This window comes from Diorhabda carinulata, chromosome 6 (assembly GCF_026250575.1).
Source record: "Diorhabda carinulata isolate Delta chromosome 6, icDioCari1.1, whole genome shotgun sequence".
Classification (NCBI taxonomy): Eukaryota; Metazoa; Arthropoda; class Insecta; order Coleoptera; family Chrysomelidae; genus Diorhabda; species Diorhabda carinulata.
This window is the reverse complement of record NC_079465.1, coordinates 6,472,737-6,494,349: the sequence shown is the minus strand read 5'-3', so window position 1 is coordinate 6,494,349 and position 21,613 is coordinate 6,472,737. Positions and strand designations below refer to the sequence as shown.

General features: G+C 31.2%; 1 protein-coding gene and 1 long non-coding RNA gene across 3 annotated transcripts; one reads left to right on the top strand and one right to left on the bottom strand.

Moving 5' to 3' along the window:
• Positions 1-1,996: 1,996 nt before the first annotated feature.
• On the bottom strand, positions 1,997-3,470 carry LOC130895122 (uncharacterized). 2 transcript variants are annotated; one of them, XR_009059435.1, is made up of 2 exons: positions 2,693-3,470; positions 1,997-2,633 (listed from the first exon to the last, which is right to left on the bottom strand). It is a non-coding gene; the product is annotated as an uncharacterized LOC130895122 (long non-coding RNA). The 2 variants fall into 2 exon arrangements; XR_009059436.1 differs by having other exon boundaries at positions 2,770-3,470.
• A 4,348-nt stretch (positions 3,471-7,818) lies between these two features.
• LOC130895402 (uncharacterized) lies at positions 7,819-17,994 on the top strand. Its single transcript, XM_057802653.1, has 6 exons — positions 7,819-7,906; positions 11,358-11,396; positions 11,764-11,891; positions 12,800-13,016; positions 14,259-14,397; positions 17,768-17,994. Exons 1-6 carry the CDS (start codon positions 7,870-7,872, stop codon positions 17,907-17,909), a joined length of 702 nt encoding a protein of 233 aa, XP_057658636.1. The 5' UTR covers positions 7,819-7,869; the 3' UTR covers positions 17,910-17,994.
• The last annotated feature ends 3,619 nt before the right edge of the window (positions 17,995-21,613 follow it).

Sequence of the window (21,613 nt, the reverse complement as noted above, 5' to 3'; positions counted from 1 at the left end):
GACAAGAGCAGCTACTCAATTTTCCATTGTGCCATTGTGCACAATGATACGGTCATCTCTAAACGTCGTAGCCATTACCTCTACTTTTTCTTCTCGCTTGAGGCTTCCATTTCATTCTTCGTCTTCGCCACCTGTCTCCTGGTATTCTTTTGACATGACCATATATTTCCAGTGTTGTTTTCAAGTATCTCCATAGTCAGTATTCTTTGACATATTTCAACAGCTCTTATTTTGTTAATTCCTGTAATGTGTAGGATCCTTCTCATGTAATACAATATAATCATTTTCATGTTTTATCACTTGTTGTAATTGGTTAAATTTCTACCGAATATGTTACTCAAGATCTTGTTTGTAAACTACAATGGTTTTACATTGAGTATCCATAACTTCTAAGTCTGTGGCTTAAAGAAGAGCACAAAACATATTAGGGGAATGATAAAAATTTGTACATTACGATTCAAATGATGTACTCGCTTCATATATTGCCGACAGATGTCAATATTGACTGATACAGACACGCTACTCAGTTGAAGAAAAGTTCAACTGTTTAGAATATCCATAAGTTCCTTAGATATTTTTATATGCAATTGTCAAAGTTTTGGTTGAATGATGTGTTAACTAATACAATAAAACTTTGCTGTGGCTCAGAAATATCATTCTTTTTAACTATAGGTTTACTTTGTGTGAACGGAAGTTTATGTATGGAGTGATTCCCCCACAATCTTATTAGTAATCGTAAGATGTTGTGTCTTCAAATAACTATTATTATAATAATTACACTATGAGATAGCTTTCTGTTCTACTTGTAATCTGCACAATTCCCTTAGATGTTCAAAGCTTGTATTTATGTGGCTGCTTGTCTTTTAACCACAATATGCCCGGTTCGTGACGCAGTTAGCGTAGAAAGTTTAATTACCCTCACTTCCGCTATTTGACCATATTTATTACACAATCTATTATATTCCTTAGCGTACATTAAAGTTTCAGGTAAGACTTTAGAGGTTTCTCCAGTTATTCTTCTAGCTCCAAATTTCTGTTACAGGGAGCTTCTAAGTTCGTGTGACAAAATTCAGAAGATGATTGCTCGAATGAAATTAAGATGGATCGTTCCCTTAACAAAATTTTCTCAGCCCATTTCTTAAAAGATGGTGATTGATTGAAATTGAGTTTTTATTTTTTCTAAAATTTCAATAATTCTCAATCAAGTTACTGATGAAAAAAAATGATGTCTGTCCATAAAAAATACCGAAGAAATATTTCTAACTATACTGATGTTATAAAAAAGAGTATGTACATTTCAAACAAAGCACTTGGGACAGTAATTTTTGAAAATGAAACCATATTACTACAATTTATTTATTTTTTCACTAATTATAATAGAAGAATAGGATTCTCTAAGGAGTGTACGTTTATTGTTCTTCATTGGAATTTTTGCAAACCTATTCTTGTTGCTTCGTTTTATTTTCTATATATTCAGTTTCTTCTACATCCAAAACGCATTCGTGAAATAGCAAACTTTTTTGACTTTCTAATTTTTGCCGTAATAATAGTCAAGTAAGTCCCACTTTTATCCCTAACTGTCCTGAATCTTTTTCTTAGAGTGCTTGGTAATCAGTATCCTTCAAGAGTGAGTATCAGTATCCTCTCAACTCTAGATAACTTCATTTGAAAGCTTCGAAATTTTAGAAACTCCCAAGAATTCTCTTCAAGCTTCTTCACAATATACAGTTTTATTATTTTTTCCATGTTTAGAAATATCATGTCTAGTGATATGAAGAGGTATCTCTGAATTACATTTTTCTTGTAAACTAGTAGCCAGTTACAACACTTTTTTACTCAATACGAGAATTTTTGAGGTTAGTTGTTTCTAAAACAAATAATTTCAATACGATTTGGCGCAATCGTTTTCTGTAGAAAAAAGCTTGAAACGTTGAAAATTTGAAATACTCATGCAAGTGATTTTGCACTCAATGCAATGATATTGTGATTCAAAATATGCTTTAGCACCTAATTTGTGTACTCTCTCTATGTTATATATTTTTAGTTTTGATATTTGAATATGAAAAACTTATCTACGCAGTGAGCCAATTCCTAAATAAGTGTAAGTACTTAGTATGTTTTTTTAATTACAAGGAATAAATTTGAGAATACTAGAATTAATTTTCCGGAACTTGATAATATTCAAGATTAAAGGGAAATAGAGAATGAGACTATTATTCTGTGGATCGTTAAGTAAAGTATCATAAAATTTCATCTCCATATTTTGATATTTCCCATTCAACTTATTCTCTTATACTCGATTCTCTCTAGGTAGTAAAGAAGTGAGATGGGGATTATTTACAGTCGCTTTCTGTTGGTTCCTAAATTGCTCATAAACATTATTTTCATACTGGTACAATTTTGTTATAAGAATCTAGAACGAAGCTATTCACATAATGATCCTTGTCCACGTTCGCTTTGTTTGAGTCCTCTCCTGTCAACTGGATTGAAAGAAAACATCACATATTGAAATGTCCTTTTAACAATTTTTGTGTTCCTTAACTATTTTTGAATAATAATTTCCATTTCTAATAACTGGAATGTTCTCATATTATAGTTACACCATTGATAAATAGGTTTCTTGGAAAATGTATCTGTAAACAGCAATATTAATTCATTATTATGATTTTTCATTGAGGCAAGATTGATATACCTCAATTTAAACTACATTATCCATAAACTTCTATATCCACTTTTTTAAATAATAATTTTTACAAATGTTTTTAATACCTTCACGAGAGCGTAGCATCTCGTTTCAACTCGACTTTTTTGAAATTGTACGTTTTGAAATTCTTCTTATATCAAAATTCTGCAAATGGTAAATTGGTTTAGCAATGTTTTTATTGAAAATATTTGCTCATCGGAATGTGCTTTAAATAGCTCTTAAATTGGCGCATTTGTTCAGCAAATTTTCTGGAGTATATAAATTATTTGGTAGAATTTTTTCAAAAACTATGAAGTGATCTTCAATGCTTTTCCTATATCCCCATTTTCATTTTTTCACTTTGTAATTTCCATTTAGTGTCAACTAAAACTAGTATATAAGAGGATTTTATAAATCATTTCATTGTTGTATCAGTGGTATCCAAGCTAAAAGACAGCAAGTTGTGAAGACAACGCAAGCAGTGAAGTTTTTAGTTTCGTCCGGAATATTGGTCACATGAGTAATTATTCTACTTTGACAAAACGGACAAGTTGTAATCATTTGTTCTCTTCCCCTGATTTTGAGGCAGAATTTCTGATGTGGGAATTCGTTCGTGGCATCGGTAGTTGTTAACTTTTCAAACCAATTTCTCAAATTTCTTGTATCTATGGACGGAAATATTGATAGAAAATCTCGTGGATATAACATTTTTCTTTTCAAAATTTGGTTCGAAATGAGAGAAAGGATTATTATTGAATCATGGGAAAAATGACATTTGTGATTGACAGCTTTCATGTAAAATATTGTCATGAATTCTTTTTTTGACATTGAAGTCTCAACATACGAGAGAAGCTTCATTATTTTCTCATCATAAAACAAAACGTGATTCTTGTCAATAATGTTTGGAAGAATAAATAAATAAATAGGGGAAAACCGGGCAAAGTGAATACCCCAGGCAAAGCGACTATTCACCACTAGTCCTAAATTATTAGTTTTTCATTCAACACGCCACCACTGTTACGTTCGGTTATCTTCGTTTAGTACGCGGCAAACATCGAAGCGAGAGGCGACGTCGCCTCCTGTCCGCGGAGTGGAGAATTATGTTTTCGTAAATAAAAGATTGATTTTACGCGGTAAATACATTCATCCATTCGTATCACTAGTTCTGGATTTTTAGAAATGTCTCAATTTGGTAGCATATCAAAGAAGGTTTTTATAGAATATTTAACCTCAAAACTTACTTAGTCGGGCAAAGTGGATAGAGTATTCACTTTACCCGCAATTTCTCGTTGATGACTAAAAATGTTTTTATTCGTAGATTCGAAGCAATGGATGTACATCTGAATCATAATTTAGATGTTCCCGAATTATCTCCGCTTTTGGGTCAGATATAGCTGTTCAAGGAGGTGATACAGTGCTGCCAGAGACTGAAGTAAAAATTCTAAAAAATACTAACCGCGACAACTCACCTGATCCATAACCTGGATGCGCAGCCTCCCACTACAGTTCCTTGGTGTTAAGATCTATTCCAAATCCTGCCAAACTAATGACCACGAGTAAACGGAAATTACAAAAATCGGAAATATTAACTAGTAGCCTTATCAAGGAAAATAAACAGCAGAAATATGATAAAAATAAAGTTGAGAATATTAGTAAAAACTGGAGTTTCGGGATTTTTCCTTAAAATCACCGGCTTACGAAATAACGAATGTATTCCTTTCATTTGCACCATACTGTATATTTAAGAAGACGGTAAACCAACTAAAAATTGGATTTGTCAACAATTGTGTCACGAAGATTATTCTGCTTTTGAAGGCACTAAAACCTGTGACAATTGTCAATTTTAATTTTCTAATTTCATTGTCAAGTTCTTTTTTCAATTGATCAAAGTTAGTTCAGAGATTGAATATGGGTATTCACTTTGCCCAAGTACTTTTTTAAATTTCAATTGTACTTGATTATTGATCAAATATTAATGGTGACTGATATTCGTGTTTGTAAGAGAATTTTTGACGATTATTTTGTTTTTGTATTTTATAACCTTAAATACCTTAAGGTATCCACGTTGTAATGTCGCGTTATAATATATATTTTTATATCATTTTGGTAATGAATACAAATAATGTGATTCTGTATTACTTCTCACAATTTATTTAAGAACTTTTGTTAGAAAAGTATTTGGTTCTCAAACAACTAGTAATACTTCACTCCAATTGATGAATGTGATACATAGACAATTCAATGCTACTATCTGAACATCATTCATCATACGTCAACCTCAAAAAACAAGATAAAATAACCTAATCACATTAATATCACCACACATAAATTTAAAACACATACAGAACGCGACTCTCCAATTATTTAGAATCATAGATCATACCGGTAGATGGATTGCTACTTTTGTAGAGAAATTGGCAAGAGAATCTGGAATGATTTATATTCTTTACCAGTAGTCTAAAGCAAGCATTAATTCTTTGAAAATTAAAATTCGAAAAGTTTTGTTCTTATCCCCTTTTGATAATTCAAGTGCTTGAATTAGAATTTTTCACTACTTTCCTTTTGCTGGAGAGAATGAAAAGAGTAGCAGTCCGTGTCTACTTTTAATCAAATATTATTTTTTGCCAACCGCGCAGCAACAGTACTTAGGTGTTACTCTTAAGACTAAAAGGAAGTAAGCCCCTGATGGTAACATTGAAGAATGTTCAGAGTAGTTTCATTAATCGCGATGAAATAATTGAACAACTAAATACCTCTCTACCAGTATATTTTCATTGCATGTATATGTAAATCAGCGTAAAGTAATCTATGATTTTCATAGTTCCGCTTCATAGTACTTCATCTTCTGTTCATTCTATTTTTGTTATGTAAGTATGACAATGCTCAATGAGTAAATCAGAAAAAATTGTAAGTACCCACTAATGCTGTCTTTAGTGGATCTTGTTTGACTTCTGAGGAAATGAGCTCATTATATGAAGTAGTTGTATAGATTTCGTACTACTTAGAGTTCTCAATAGAGTAGCTATTGTTCCGATAAAGTTTGTGAGATCAATACAAAGTTGATTGTGAAGAAGTGTTTAAGATCCGGTAGAAATAGCTATTGTGGGAACCATTTTAGTGGATCTCCCAGCATTTGAATAAAATATAATATATGAAACGCAACGATCACGAACGAAGAAAGAGTTTTGAACATAAATCATTGAAATTAAATGTGTGATGCGGACCAATAAAATGAATTAACTACGCACCCTTTACCAAATTTCAGACTTTATATAGAGAAATCACTAGTTATTAACTGATTCAACTGTTATTTTGGCACAGACATTTCCAATCCAATCTCCAAATATATTCAAATAAAGACTAGTATGAAATCCAACTTGTTTTATTTGCTCATAAGCTGTAAACAATGCAGAACACTTATTCATATACAGTCAATGGAATTTACAACAAGAAATTTTAAGAACAAAGATCGTTAAATTGACTTGCGAGAACAATGTAGAGCTTATGATGAAGGAAGCAAGGATTAGAAACGATGTAGATAAGTTTTGTGTAATTCACAACGCCGGTTATTGTGGTTTTATATCTTAACTCATTACTACTTAGTTATAATTAAAATAATAATTCTCATGTATCCATATGACAATCACCAAAAAAAAAAATTAACAACCAACCCAATCTCTATCTTCTTCATATAACAAAATTCATACCACGACGTGATATTATGACGTCTTCTTCTCAAAAAAACATGTATTCTCTTATATAGTATTTGACAGGTTTGTTAAGAGTCCTAGTTCTACGGTTTTTGCTAGGTGATGTTACCTCTGATACTCTGAAATAATTTGTTTGGTCAATGCTCTAAATGTGCACTATTTCTACGCACAATTCGACCGTTGTCTTTTTCTATTAAATAAGATCTTGACGTATTTTCATATTTGGCTATGATTCTAGCTGAACCCCATATTTTCCTCCCCCAACCACAGCATCGTCATTGATCAAGAAATCTGTTCTATGAGCTGTTGTCCTATCATAATATCTTTTGTACATTTTCCTGTTTTCTTCTCTCTTGAAGATAGTCGATGTCTGTCGGACCCAATAATATTGATGAGATAGATAGTTTTATATTCTATTTTGCAAAAGCTGCTCTGGAGTTTTGGCTGACAGTGGAAGGTTCCTGAATTCTAAAAGTACTGCCTGTAAATCATCATACTTCCTCAACATATTTTTTGACATTTGAATTGCCCTTTCTGCTAGCTTGTTAGATCAGAGAATTTGAACTACAATAGTTAGGGAACTATTTCACGAACGAAAAATGTATAATAATCTATATAATATATAGTAAGTAACTATACAATAAGAGGCAACTGCAGGAGACTGAACTAAGATGAAGAGGAAAGAACGAAGAAAACATGTAATCCTGAATGCGGATGTGGTTAACCAATGAGGAATTTCTTTAGAGATTACAGAGCCATAAAAAGAACACAGCAAATGCTAATACGAGAGAACAACTATTTTGTATGATGCTAATTCAAGTCCAGGAGGAAAATCTCAACCAGGTTTGGATAAGAGAGAAAGGGTTTTAGTGGGAAGTACGAGTAAGGTACAGTTGCATACGTTTTCGTCATCTTTCATATAAAAAAAACGTGTTACTGGAATGTTTCAAATTCTTAATTGGTCCTATATAATCAGATTTTCATCTTAGATACAATGTTTCCTATTTTGACTGTCTTATTCATCTCTCTGCTCCTTGTATTATTATTTCAAACGTTTATCAATGTCTTACGGTCAGTTTCTATTCAGTTGCTCCACTTGCATGTCTGTTATTCTCAACAGTCATTTCATTCTCCATTTTCTTTCCATCATGTGTCTTGTGTCTTATTAAATACTCTATTTGGTATTATTCCTGATATAATATTTCTCCTTTTCAGTATTTTCAGTTCCTTTGTCATTTTTTTACTTCCATAAATACTGTGCTATATATTTATATCAAAAGTTCACCTTAAAAAGAATTCATTGTATAAACAGAAATTTGCGCGTGGTAAACTTCTTTATCAATTATATTATATATATATATATATATATATATATATATATATATATATATATATATATATATATATATATATATATATATATATATACATATATTATAAGTGATTAAATTAGTTAGTTATAGAATTTTTAACAAAATGAAGTGGTGCGCAATCATCATTTTAATATTAATAGGTATGTTTTTGATTTCGATAAATTTCGGTTATAAGAGTAGAAGGATTAGAAAACGTATCATCATCGTATTTACCTTCAATCTCAATAAACAATAAAGTTCTCTTCAAATTCACAACATATAAACTAAACACTACAACATATAAATCAAATGCCTCTTTCATTGATCCTAATTTTGGAGAGAAGATTTCACAAAATATCAATAAAAAAAATTATAAAACATTAATTATTGTTTCTTGAAATGATAACAATATCGACTGAAAGCATATATTTACTACAATATGCGTGATTGAATCCATTCCAATTAATGTTGGGTGAGCAATATTTCAAAATGTCAGCCGGCGGTTTGACTGTCTACTACTGTTTGAGAAGGATGTTTGCTACAGTTCCCGTTTCACCCTGAAAATTGAGGAGGATTTATATCAACTGACATGGCTCAAAGGCATATCTAGAACAACTTTCTGGATATAATATGTATCATTTGACAAAAATTCAATATTGATACATACATACAAGCAATACGGTATAAAACAGCATTAGATAACAGTCTAAAATACTTTTTCTATCTATAGAATTGAATTATATTGTTTGAATATATTAAAAATTAAAAGATGTTGATTTTCGAAATTTCATCGATGATGGGATAGATTTTTGATAGGTAGCTTTAGGGGTTTCTAGAAAATTATTGTTTGTTTTTTCTAATATGTGATGAGCCATTTCTTGAACAATTCAGATTTTTTTCTATAAATCTCATAGCTTTGACATGAATATAGAACGAAATTTGATTCTGTTTGAGTTGTTAACATTAATCCACTCTAAATAGGAGCATAAATTTGGTTGTTTTTAATACTAATATAACAAAAAAAAACATTCCTTGAGAAGTTGCAGTATCGTACGGTTCATATTTCACGATATCTTTAACAATTAGATTCAATTAGCTCAGTTTTATTTGCAAATAGTAACTTCTATCTTAAGCACATTTTGTACTTCATATAATCATTTGAAGCTTCTTAGGTATAAAATTCTATTTGATATTGAGTTGTTCGTCTTGGTATAAGAATTTTATGGTGAAAGTGAGATTCATTATATCTTCAAATTCACGTTCTTGTTTTTATTTCAAATGATTAAATTACCAAATCAATCTGTCAATTAAGAGCTTGGAAAGAACATGAAAGTTCTGTCTCTATTAATAAAAATGTAAGCGAATAGTTTTTGAGAAGGTGGAGCATACACTCTTGAAACATGACGTATCATAGGAAGATTGGCTACTCATTAATTTTCTAGGATTTTATTCCAAACATCTGTGTCGAAATGATCTACACCAAATAACAGATAACGTTTGAAATTCTACGTAATAAGGTTTTATTTGGATATGTAGCGAGAAAACTTTCGGGCCATTACATATTTATTTCAATATTTCTGTACATAACAATGTTTTTATGGATATCTTTAAACTTATTTATTTTGTCAAACGGGATATTTTGGAATAGAAGAAGGTTTCAAGTGCTATCTATGAATAAATTTCTACATTTTTGCACCATTCTCTCCAATAAATTAGGAGATTAATGATGAAATCCATTACAGTTGATCTGTTTTCTTAAAAAAAAGTAAAATTAGTCATTCGAAAATTGAACACAATTTAATAAAAATGAAATCTGCACCAGAGTTTTCGAATTTATTCGAACCAATTTAAAATTATACTGCTAAGGGCATATTAAGAAAAGACAGTAAGTGAATAATGGGTGAGTTCTTTGTGAAACTAAACGACAGTTCAAAACTTAATATAAATATGAGTTTTAATCCACCATATACTGACAAGTGTTTAGCATTGGGAAACAAAATTAAAGTAGAGGTGATACTAAAAAAAATAACTAAGAATAATAGAGAGTTGATACTTAGAGATAAAAATCGCTTATTACAGTTGAAAGAATTCAATTCTCAAGTGAGAAGCATATTATTGAAGATACTAATAGAGTAAGTTATAGCTACGGAACTTTAATATGTGACAAGGAAAGTCTACTGAATGTCAAACCAAAGAAGACACAATTTTTCATTCTGTTCTGAGAACAAATATATGAAAAGCTCACTGTATCACGAGATAGGGGATTTGAATTCAATAGGAATTGCCGCAACTCATCTTTCTCTAAAGGTTGGGTTGGTCAGTATAGAAACACTACAATGATTTTCATAGATTGCTTAACGAGGCTCTCGAAAATTTGAAAGAAATTGAGTTCTCTTTACCGATTGTAGGTCTTTTTTTCCTACTGCCAAAATGTGTCTTCAATATTGAACTGAAAACTTTTTCTCTGTTGATACGTGATGAAACAGTGCAGAAGATTTTTATTACTTCTGTTACGTGATGCTCTGTTCAGTGGTCACTAAAGCTGGAAAAAATTGTGCGAGAAAGAATGTTGTACTTGAAAATATGTCAAAAGAAGTAGTTGTGATATAATATACGATATTTCTTTCGTGAAAATATCTTGATCTGAAATTTCATGTATTCCACAGTTGTCCGCATCAGGCGATTATTATGTTGATGAAAATTGTGGACGATTTCACCATGATTTGAAATTTTGTTAGATTAGAAAACTTAAAAACTGTAATTTTACTGAGCAATGAGTAATACTAATAATACTATTTGACACATAATTTTTTACTTTGTTTGATTCTGGAACAAATTTCAAAATTAACGACTCGACAGTGCCAAAACACTGTTAATTCCAAACTAACCATTCAAATAAATATTTTTCTACAATACTATACTTTTCATCTTTGCTATAGCAAAAAACACTAGATGATTACATAATTTATGTTACATATATATAAGTTTTCTGTTTTTTCTATGGAATATGAATATATAGTGCTTATCATGTAGGTCTAATAAAACATGATTAAAAGTCAGATATGCGGATGAGGAGTTTCAATAGTTTTTGGGTACATTGACATCACTTTTCAATAAAATTTCAGATGAACTGCACTAACAGTCAAAACTTATCACACACTAATTCAAAAGAAACTCATTTTATTTACGATTGAACCAGATTTAGTTTTCTCTTTATTTTGTTTAGTTAAGAGTTAGCTAGGTAGCTGATAAAATGTTAGGGAATTATCCAAACGGTTTTTACCTCAGATTTCCAGCAAGTCGCATCGATTTGCTTGAAATTTTAACAGTATATTGTCAATACCTTAAAAAGTGAAGTCTATCCTATGCCCTAATCTGTCAAAATTCCGACTAGAGGGGTGGTAATTTTTGTTTGTTGAATCGAATGTTTGTTATAGACCTAATACAAACCGAGTTATTTGGTAAACCGAGGATTTTGAAAAATTGAAATCTAAATAATAGGAAAACTGTCAATTTTACGAAAAATATGTAAATGAGACTTTCTAATACATAAAATAAGACGTTCATGGGGGAAAACGTCAGTTTACCTTAACCAGTACATCTTTGTTTCAGGAACAGTGAAATCTCGGAATGTTCTCGAAAAACGAGCAGGTAAAAAACTTTGTAATAATTATTCGCAAAACTAGTAGTGAAAATTGGATATTCTTTCTGAATTTCCAGAAATTGCACAAAATTTTGAGACAATTCTGTCAAGTAACGAAAAAAATTTAGATTGGAAAGGTTACTGATAATTTGTATTGCTTTACCGTTTATAAATATTAAAAGCAAATCTCAACCGTGAGTTGTGGTTTAAATAGACTTTGTAATAAAATTTGATTCAAAGTTTGTGTTGACGAGACAGTTCAATTATTTCAATTAAGGTCGCACGAGCTTTTGAATGTAGCCGTCTTATTTAACAGTTTCGAAAAATAATTTTCTGCAGATTGTTAATTATATATGTATTATAACTAATTTTCAGTATCAAGAAGAAGTGTACGTCAAACATTATCGTCCATAACACCAACTCCACTATATTCACTGAGAGATTCTATAATAAAAAACTGTGTGAACAATGGAATTTCAGCGAATGATTTGAGAGATATGAAAGTGAGTTGTGTAATATTTATTATAAAAAGAGATTATTTCAAATGATGTTTCGTAATTATATCAAGTATAATCTCATTTGTTGAAAGTTCAGTGAGGAAGACAACATTCTTTTGGAAGGATCAGTTATTGAGCAACAGAAAACTTCTGAAGATGCCAACCGCATGAGTTGGCAAAACGTCAAGTAGCAGTTATTTTTGACGACGGCTTGATAGCTCAAGAAACATTTAAGCAATAGACGACGAAAAGCCTTACACAATTGATTCCACATCAATATATCTCCCATAATTTTTATCTTACCAAAATTTCGCATTAGCTCTTGAAAGCTCTGTATAAAATCCTCACTTGAGCGATTTACATTAAGTATACATGAGAGCAGGAGGAACTATGAAGAATGTGTCATCATATTAACAAACACCAGAAAAACCAATTGTCTAATAAACGTGTGCAAATAATTATATTAGATGAAGATTCTAGGAATCGACTGCATTGGAAATCTGTGTGGTACGTGATACTATCCACGTTTCCAATCAAATATCAAGTTTAATCCCTCTTTAATCAAATAATACGTTCTTCCAAGATTACTAATCAAATATTTGAACTATTTCTGCGACTAAAGAATATTATTTCAGGTTCATCCGGAAATATTAAAAACTCATCACAAAAAACTATATCAAATAAATACATTTTGATATTTCAACTTGTTTCACAAGATTATGACAAGAGCTCCTAATAAATAATAACTATGAAAGGGTTAGTTTTATACATTTTTATACGTTTTCCTCTCTCCAAAACTAGAACAACCACTGCTCCAAAGTTCAATTGTATTTAATTTTTTGAGTTGAAAACAAGAATAATCTAACAATTTTTATATATAACTTCCCAGGTATTCATCTCAATATATGTTATAGGCAAGTTTTGATAGAATGGCAAGATTCATGTCCAATGTGAATATATATACTACTCCCAAAGAGGAATATATCAATAATATAACTGAATATACCAACGATACAAACTCAAAAATTAGTCGCTGTTTGAAAGATTCTCAGAAGTATTTTTCTAATTTGGACTTAGAAATCATCACATCACTTATTAATTTTGTATATGACAACAAAGATATACTGATAAGTGAGTATTGCATCATTTGTAATTTGGTAACAATTAAATGCAGCATGCATACGAATATGTTTATAAATTACTTATCAGTGTTGTAATGTTTGTCCTCTGACCAAAATACCTTATCAATATATGTTCTCTGTGTTTATTTTTGTTTAATTAATCTAAGATTAGGTCATCAAATGCAGACATGCCAATTATTTTCGATCACTCCAATTTTTCAGATAATATATAGTATTGATAAAAGTATTAATAAAAATAAGATATTTTGTGACAAAGCATGGTTAATGTAGGATCTCGGCAAAATGGTATTATCAAATGAAACAAAAAAAGTTTGATAGCCATTTGTATCAAGACAATCCTCAAAACTTGGAATACTCTGAATATCCCAACTGTACCTATACATAAGGTTTGGAAGAAGTACCGAGACTAATTTTTCAATTACCAAAGTTATTTTTCTCTCCTAACGGTATCCCATAAGATTAGTTTCTCGGGCTGCTTTATACCTGCGGAGATTAATCTGATTTTCAAACGACTCTATGATCTCTACCATTACAGGTTTAACGGTTTCTTCAGGTTTTGAAGATGAAGTTTTCTCTGGGCAATATAGCCAGCTGGAAATCAGTTATTAAAATGTGAAGACGGTGAGCACCATTCCATCGATTGTACTGCTTGAGATTTGCATCAAACTGGTAGTCCTAGGTTTCATCCCTTGAAACGATGGTTCGTAAAAATATTGGTTTCCTATTACAAAAAGTGATAAAACCTACACCACCTTCCCTCTATTTTGTTTTTTACGTCTGATACGTCACAAATCGGAAACATAACTCAAATCCTCGAAGACGCTGGTACGCACTATATCCTTCCAATGATCAATTCCTCCACCATCAATCGTAGAGTCAGTCTCCGAATTCTTGTTCCTACTCGCTCAATTGCATCTGATGTCCTCTTTGAACTTTGAAACAGTTGGACACATATTTCCTAGTAATGGTATCTGTTCCAGATTCTTACACCAACATTTCCTATTTCTCCTTAGGATTTTTCCAACCAATCGACGAATTCAGAGATTCGTTTTGGAAAAAAATTGAGATTATATATAAGTATAAGATTTTAATATATTTTCAATATGTTATATGAACGCTGATTATGTTATTGATGGTAATAATTTCGATTTCTTGGGATATACTAGACCGAGGCATATATCATGAACTATATTATATTATCTGTCATTCGGGTCGTGCTTCATTTTCTCAGGTACCGATTGGGAGAGCTGTGTCCAGAAATTGAGATCAAATGATCAAATTCTAGTATCCTATCTTACTTGTTTACGTGATAGAGGAAGAGAGTTGGATGACGGCCCTTCCATTCCTAACTCTAAGACGGAGTTTTGCAAGTGAGTTGAAACATTAACGTAGAAAATAGATCAACTAGATATTTGTAATAATTCTGGGGAACTAACATAATTAAAATTTATCCAATATAAGGGATTCTTCATAATATCTCATAATATCTATAGACATCATCATTTTAACTCAGCTATTGTGTTCGGGTGTGTATTACGAGTCTCTGGAACCCTTCATGTAACTACAAATTCGCTGGAAGAAATGAACGACTTAACTACTTTGTAGGACAATCGGGTACGAGAAACCCGGCTGCAATATGACTGAGTTAAGGGTTAATTAATTTCAAGACATATAATGTTAGTAACAAATGGCTATACCGTATTGATCAGATTATAAATGTTATATTTCTACTTCGATACGTTGAAAATTATACATGATTTGATTGATGTTAGAAAACTTAGATTGTCGCAAAGATATTTTTACTGTCCTTTAGATAGGAGAAAATATTTTTTATTTGATAGTATATTATTGTCTTTACTCTAACGAGATGTTTGGTTTCGAAAGGTAGTATCTTAAAACTTTTGTTATATCATTTGAATTAGTATACAAACTGCACCATCACTACCACATGAACAGTTTTTCATATTTTATTAAAATACAAATTCAATTACCTGGGCCTCGTAGTTCTAGTGGCATTTGTTCTACAGTTGTTAAATGGAAATTTCAAATTTTCTTCTTCTTTTGTATAACAGTAATCAAGTTTCACAAATATCAGAAAGAATACTCCAAAGATCTGGTTTTTCATTCTATTGCACCCTTTTTACTATTTATCTACCCTTAAAAACTTCATTCAAGTAATTTCAAACAGTATTCCTAGGGTAGCGCAATTTCTGTGGAAAAAATTGAAATTTTCACCAACTACATTTCTAATTGTACGAATAATTATTTGTCCAATAACAGTTATGCTATTGATACAATTAATAACATTAACTTTCAAGGATTTTTTGTTCTATGCCTACGCATTAATCTAGAATTAATATTATTAGTATCTACAATAGTAATAATAAACTTAAACAGTTTTTAACTGGAAACATGAATATCTAGATCTAACTTTTACATTATGCTTTCAATTTATCTTCAGATAACCAGCGTGTCTTTATGAAGACATCATTATTTTCGTAAGCTATGAAGAAATCAAAATCAAATTATTAGCAAGTTATATCTCTTCATGAGTACACTCTATAATTATATTATGATGGAAGTAGAAATGTCGTCACCTGAGAGTCATTAGCGCATGTTTTAACAATAAGTTTTCAAATAAACAAATGTTACAATTTGATCAGCTTTCAGCGAACTGAACTGAAAAAATTCGCAAAAGTTATCTTATACGAGGTGATCAATGTCCTTCGTATGCGATTGTGAAAAATTGGACTGCAAGCTTCAAAAAAGGTAAATTTTCCATTGAAAATGGTGACCGATCGGCAAGGCCAGTTTCTGTGTCAATCCCCGAAAATATCGATGTAGTTCATGACATGATTTTATCAGACGGTCGAATTGGGCTAGAACGGATAATATTTCATATAAACGCGTTCATCATACAGTTCACGTCAATTTGGACATGAGAAAAATTGCTGCAAAATGTATCCCCAAATGTTTGAATGTTGACCAAAAGCATGCAAGGGTAGAGGCATCGCGTTCGATCTTTGCCAGATTTGAAAACGATGTAGACTTCTTAAACCGAATTGTTACTATGGATAAGACTTGGTTACATTTCTACAATCCAGAAACAAAGCAACAATCGATGGAATAGCGACACTCTGGTTCTCCAAGACCTAAGAAGTTTCGTGTCCAAAAATCTGCTGGAAAAGTTCTTGATTCAGTTTTTTGGGATTGCCATGGAGTAATCATGATTGATTTTTTGGATAAGGGTAGAACAATAACTGGAGGTTACTATTTGAAATTACTAACCACTATACGGAAAAATAAAAGAAAAAAGACGCGGAGGACTATCCAAAGGTGTTCTGTTTTTGTAGGACAACGCCCCTGCACACAAATCTCATGTTACCAAGCAAAAATTTACGGTTTGAATTACTAGAACATCCCCCTTATTTACCAGATTTGGCTCCGTCCGACTAACATTTCTTTCTTCAACTGAAAAAAAGTTTGAAAGGTCGTAAATTTTCTTCCAACGAGAAGGTAATAAAAGCTGTGGAGGTCTGGTTTGCAGAGCAAGAAGAAGCATTTTTTTGAAAGGTCTAGAGACGTTGCAGATTCGCTGTAATGAATGTATCCAATTAAGAGGAGAAAATGTTCAGTAATAAAATATTTTGACATTGAAATTTTATTTGTTTCTATAGTAGGCTAAGTATTTTCCAATATATCCTCGTAGATTCAGATGTACAGGTGGATTTCTTATTTATTAAACCTTTTTAGCGTTTTGTCCGTCCGTCTGTCTGTAGCAGCAATACGTCCTCACAAGAACCATGAAACGAACTCGTTTTTTGTATTTGATTTCTGTATTTCTGTAGAAGTGCCGAAACGAAGAAAAATTTTGGTAATTCTTGGGAAAAAATTGATAGATTTAACACAAATATGATCCCTTTGAACATGCAAGGCCAAATGACCTCATATGACATGAACTGACGTGAATCAACATCAATCGACGTGAATAGGTATCGACAGACATCAATTCATGTCATTGAGGTCATTTTTCATTCCATCAACCGATTATTATGAGAATTGTTATATATAGAAAAGTTTTTTGTTAATTATACTAATTGCTATAGTCTCTCGGACCGAGAGTGATACGTGTTTTTCACTTGTTTCAACCTGTTGCGGTCTTTCTTAAAATATTACTTGATATTGACAAATTGCAAAGTTATATTGATAGATCACCTACAACATGAATATCAATACAACTACAAAAATTCTATTGATAGCGTTTACTTATTCTCGAGAAACAACTGAACAAAAAAGAATAAAAATGTGGTTAAAAAAGATTTCTATTTTGATATTAATGTTGTATGTAATCCATTAATCAATATTATTTTGTAAGTTTTCAATGTCAAGCGATATTTCGATAAAGACCGTAATTTTGACCAGTCTTTTTCTTAATAATGTCCAAAATTTCTATAGTTTCTGTACATCTACATCTGAACAGGAATTAAATACTTGTTCATCTTTAGATTCCCATAGATACCAGTCCATTCGCGTATGTTTTACAACCCTTAACGTTGTCTGCGACCAGGTCCACGTCAAGGAATTAAATACAAAAAACCTAACTTGGCTACATGCTTCATGTGAGGAGATATCGTTGCTACGGCATTTTTTTGTAAACACGTCAAAATCGAAATATTCCAATTCGACATAAAATTTCTGATTTTTATATTTTTGTTATATATTTTACATTTTATTTTTTAGAAAATTCATACCAAGAAATAGATGTTTGCCTGATACTGTGGATGAATACTGTAAAAATTCTACAATCGTTAGTAAATTTACAAAAAATTACAAGAAAGCCTTGCAGTTGCCATGTAAACTTAATGAATCGGAAGCAGAGTGAGATACCTATATTGAACATACGAGTACATTCAAAATATTATCAAATACATGTCAAAATGGTTACGTAATAAATTTTATCAAAACTTGTTATTTGTTTAAATTTGTGATTTGTACGTTTCTTAGGAATCCCTATGTTATTAGAATCATAAACTGCTTTTTGACCTGTCAAATATTACTGGTACTGATATTAGTCCGGTCAATTTAGACAATCCATGTTGGAAAAATTCCTACATAGCTGAAAATCAGTAAAATTGTTGAAAATATGATTAAACATATAATTCTGACGTTAAACATCATTCTTGTGTATGAAAAAAATGTTATTCAAAATAAAAAATCAAAAAATTATTTTTTCGCTATTTTCAGTAAAACTATGAGTTTTATCATGAAAATAACCACGATATAAATTGTGGATCATAAAATTATCCACAAAAAACGTATCAATACATTTTTTCCTAATAGCCACTGTTTCTGAGATAAAATGATTCATAAAGTAAAATTTGTAATCGTCCCCTATGAGGTATTGCACTCCAAGTCATAACTTTCAAATTCTTCTTCTTGTTCTTTTTCTTCATCTCCATTCTGAGTAAATTTAAATTGCGTCAACAGCGATGTATCACATGTCGCCTCGTTGAAATCAAACGGTGCCTCCACTTTTGGTGATTCAAAATTACAGGACCACCGGCCTTGACAAGGTGTACATGAGAGTCCGACTTTTCTTCAACCACATTTAGCACTGCATCCTAGCCACACTTGAGCTTGGGAATATACCCGAAAAAGATGTTGATGAGCAGAAGCTGAGGTTGGATGAAGACAAGCGAATGAAACTTGTTGTTTGCTTTTAGTATTTTGAGCAAAACAGGCATATCGATACTTATTTAAGCAGGTAGTTTTTTTAGGAGCCCCGTACATAGTAATAAAAAAGTAAATGCCGTTGGTAATGAATTGAATAGTTTTTACGGAAATGGTGGGCAACCTTCAAATTTTATTCTCAATTATATTTTCAACAATTTTACTGATTGTCAGCTTGGTGAGAGTTTATGTAGTTTCACTCTTATTTTTTGATGTAATTTGACCGGACTATATTTATACTATTCAGGATTGTTAAAAGCTAAACGGTGAAATCAAAAAGAATAGAGGTGACTGTTATATCAGTTATTACTAAAGAAATCTCGAAATAACCAATTGGCATATACAATATTTTACAAAAAGAAAAATGTTGGAGGTGTGATAATGTATTGTGACAATATTGATAATATCAACCTCTTCCAGTATCATCCAGTTTGGACAATTTTCCAATAATAAAATTAGTAGTTTGTATCTTAAAATGGCAGATTAATTAACGGAAATTTGATGAGTCTCTGAATTTATAATAGATTTGTGTGGATACTTATTACTCAGTAATTTTTCACAGATTCCGATCTGTACTCCCGTGTGAGGCACCTTCTAGAAGCTCCCGACACGGATCGTGATGTGCGAAGACGGCAAGAGTGCTAACAATCCACACTCTCGATTTATTCAATATTTAATTCTCTACTTCCCACGCGTCATTTACTTTATTTTGATACTTACGCCTAAAGAACTGACATGAGAGGAGCGACAGAGAGACAAGGCGAGGGAAGGCGAGAGGACACACTTGCTGTTTTTGTTATTTCCTTCAAATACTTTACTAAACAGATTGTGGAGAATTATATAAACACTGAACTTATTCGTAATTGAAGTAATGTGAATTTGAAAATAAACAAAATATCTATATAAAATGCACTCAACAGATTTTGAATTTCATCTGTAGTTTATGTTATTTATATATAATCATTTTGTAGGTATGGTTCTGTTAAGATTTTGATACTAAAAAAAGGTAATGGATGAAATGGAATGAAATTATTTTCAATGATTGCTAGGAATAGGATGCTGCTCTAGAAATATCCATCTCATATAAATGCCGCTTGACCTTTCGACCTATTTTTATCTTTATCAAAATATTTTGAATTATGGGTTTTTGTTTATTTTCCTTGTTCTATCGAAATTTTTCCAATGAATCCAAATATACCACCACCCTCAAATAATTATTCTGTCATTTACTTTTTTTTTAATAACAACAAGTGAATCACATACCGTAAGATTATTTATTGATTTATTTTGAACTTTGATCTCTTGTGAACATGTTCAATCAATATTCTTCAAATTGTAATGTATTTATACCCAATCAAATTTTCGGTGAAGTTTCGATAATGAGCCACCACAAGAAAGTATTAACATGATATCACATTGGGATCTGTAAGAAATAAAATGTATTTCCGACAGAATGAAATAACTTACCGTCTAACTTCGTATTTGAATAATAATATGCGATATTAGATTCCTTGCATTATATTGAATACTTATTTGGTTTTTCCTAAATTGTGTTTTTTTCGCATGATTTAATCTATTTATAGGAGGAAATTCTTAGTAATATAATATGCATAGCACTCCAATATTCAAAATTTTATTTAATTTGATACACAAATAATATTTTGTTTGTGTTATTTATCAGTCTCAAAGACTTATGTATGTCAAAGTTTATCGGCACACATTGAATTTCAAATAGAGTGAAAGTAGCAATATACTTTCTAGAGTACACTATCTTTATTTCAGGTCTATTTTAATTCTAATTAAAAAAAATTTTCATAGAAATTATTTAATTATTGGCGTTTATCATAATATTATCTGACAAAATAGAAAAATATCAACTCTGAAAAATAACCGTGAGTGGTTGCGAGATCGTGAAAAAGAGAAGTAACGAAAATAAACTCTTTTTAATCAAATGATAAATTGGAATAATTAATATTTCCACCCCAAGCCCATCAGTTTGTACAAGCAACCCATTAAAGAAAAGCAGAAGGTACATTTCTGGAGCAGGCCCTATATGGTAAATTAGAAATAGATATGAAGAGGTCCAATAAAGTCTGATGGTGTGCAGAAACTTCGAAGGACTGTATTCAAGAGATCCTAAATCGGATCGAAGTTACAAAAACTAGCCCAACGGTTGTTTTATAATGAATATAAATTTTCCTCTTCATATATTTCTGAGAAACGTCAGAATGAAATACAGAAAAAGTTTAGTTTTAGTTTAATTTTATCGCAAAACTGTAGAAGTGAATAAGATCAAAATATTACTTTAGAAAGTCCACCGAACATAAACATATGACTCCAATACATTAGACAAATCTCTGAAAGTGTAAGTAATATACTAAGCCTTTATCAAGTAGATACATTTGCAATTGAAAAATATGTCCAGCTCAACTTGAGAAGGAATTATCGTTAACAGGATAGCAAAGTAGCTATTCGTGCTGTGAGCTCCAATGTCATAAATTCAATTTGGTTTGATATTCCTTAATTCCTTAAAAAGTCTCAGCAAACAAATGAAGTTACCTTCCAATAGGTTCCAGGGGACTGGAGGGAAATGAAATAGCTGAGAAAATTACTGAAGAAGGAACCGATTCCGTTTCGTACAATCGGCTACAAGACAATAAAGAGAACTAGCAGAAAAGGAAAGATAGAAAAATCATTTTTAATAATCTGCAGAGGTCGAGATAAGCAACGATACTCCTAGGAACCTATAATCAGAGAAAATATATTTAATAGTTATAAATCGAAGAATATTAACAGAAGTTTTGTAGGTGGATTGCCATCTCAATGGACAGCTGAAGACGCTAGGCTCAGCAGATT

Excerpts from the sequence above, each read along its gene's own strand:
- LOC130895402 (XM_057802653.1), top strand. The coding sequence starts at position 7,870 with ATGAAGTGGTGCGCAATCATCATTTTAATATTAATAG. Across the intron at positions 11,892-12,799 it reads ATGATTTGAGAGATATGAAA|GCAAGTTTTGATAGAATGGC; the intron begins GTGAGTTGTGTA and ends TATATGTTATAG. Across the intron at positions 13,017-14,258 it reads CAACAAAGATATACTGATAA|GTACCGATTGGGAGAGCTGT; the intron begins GTGAGTATTGCA and ends TCATTTTCTCAG.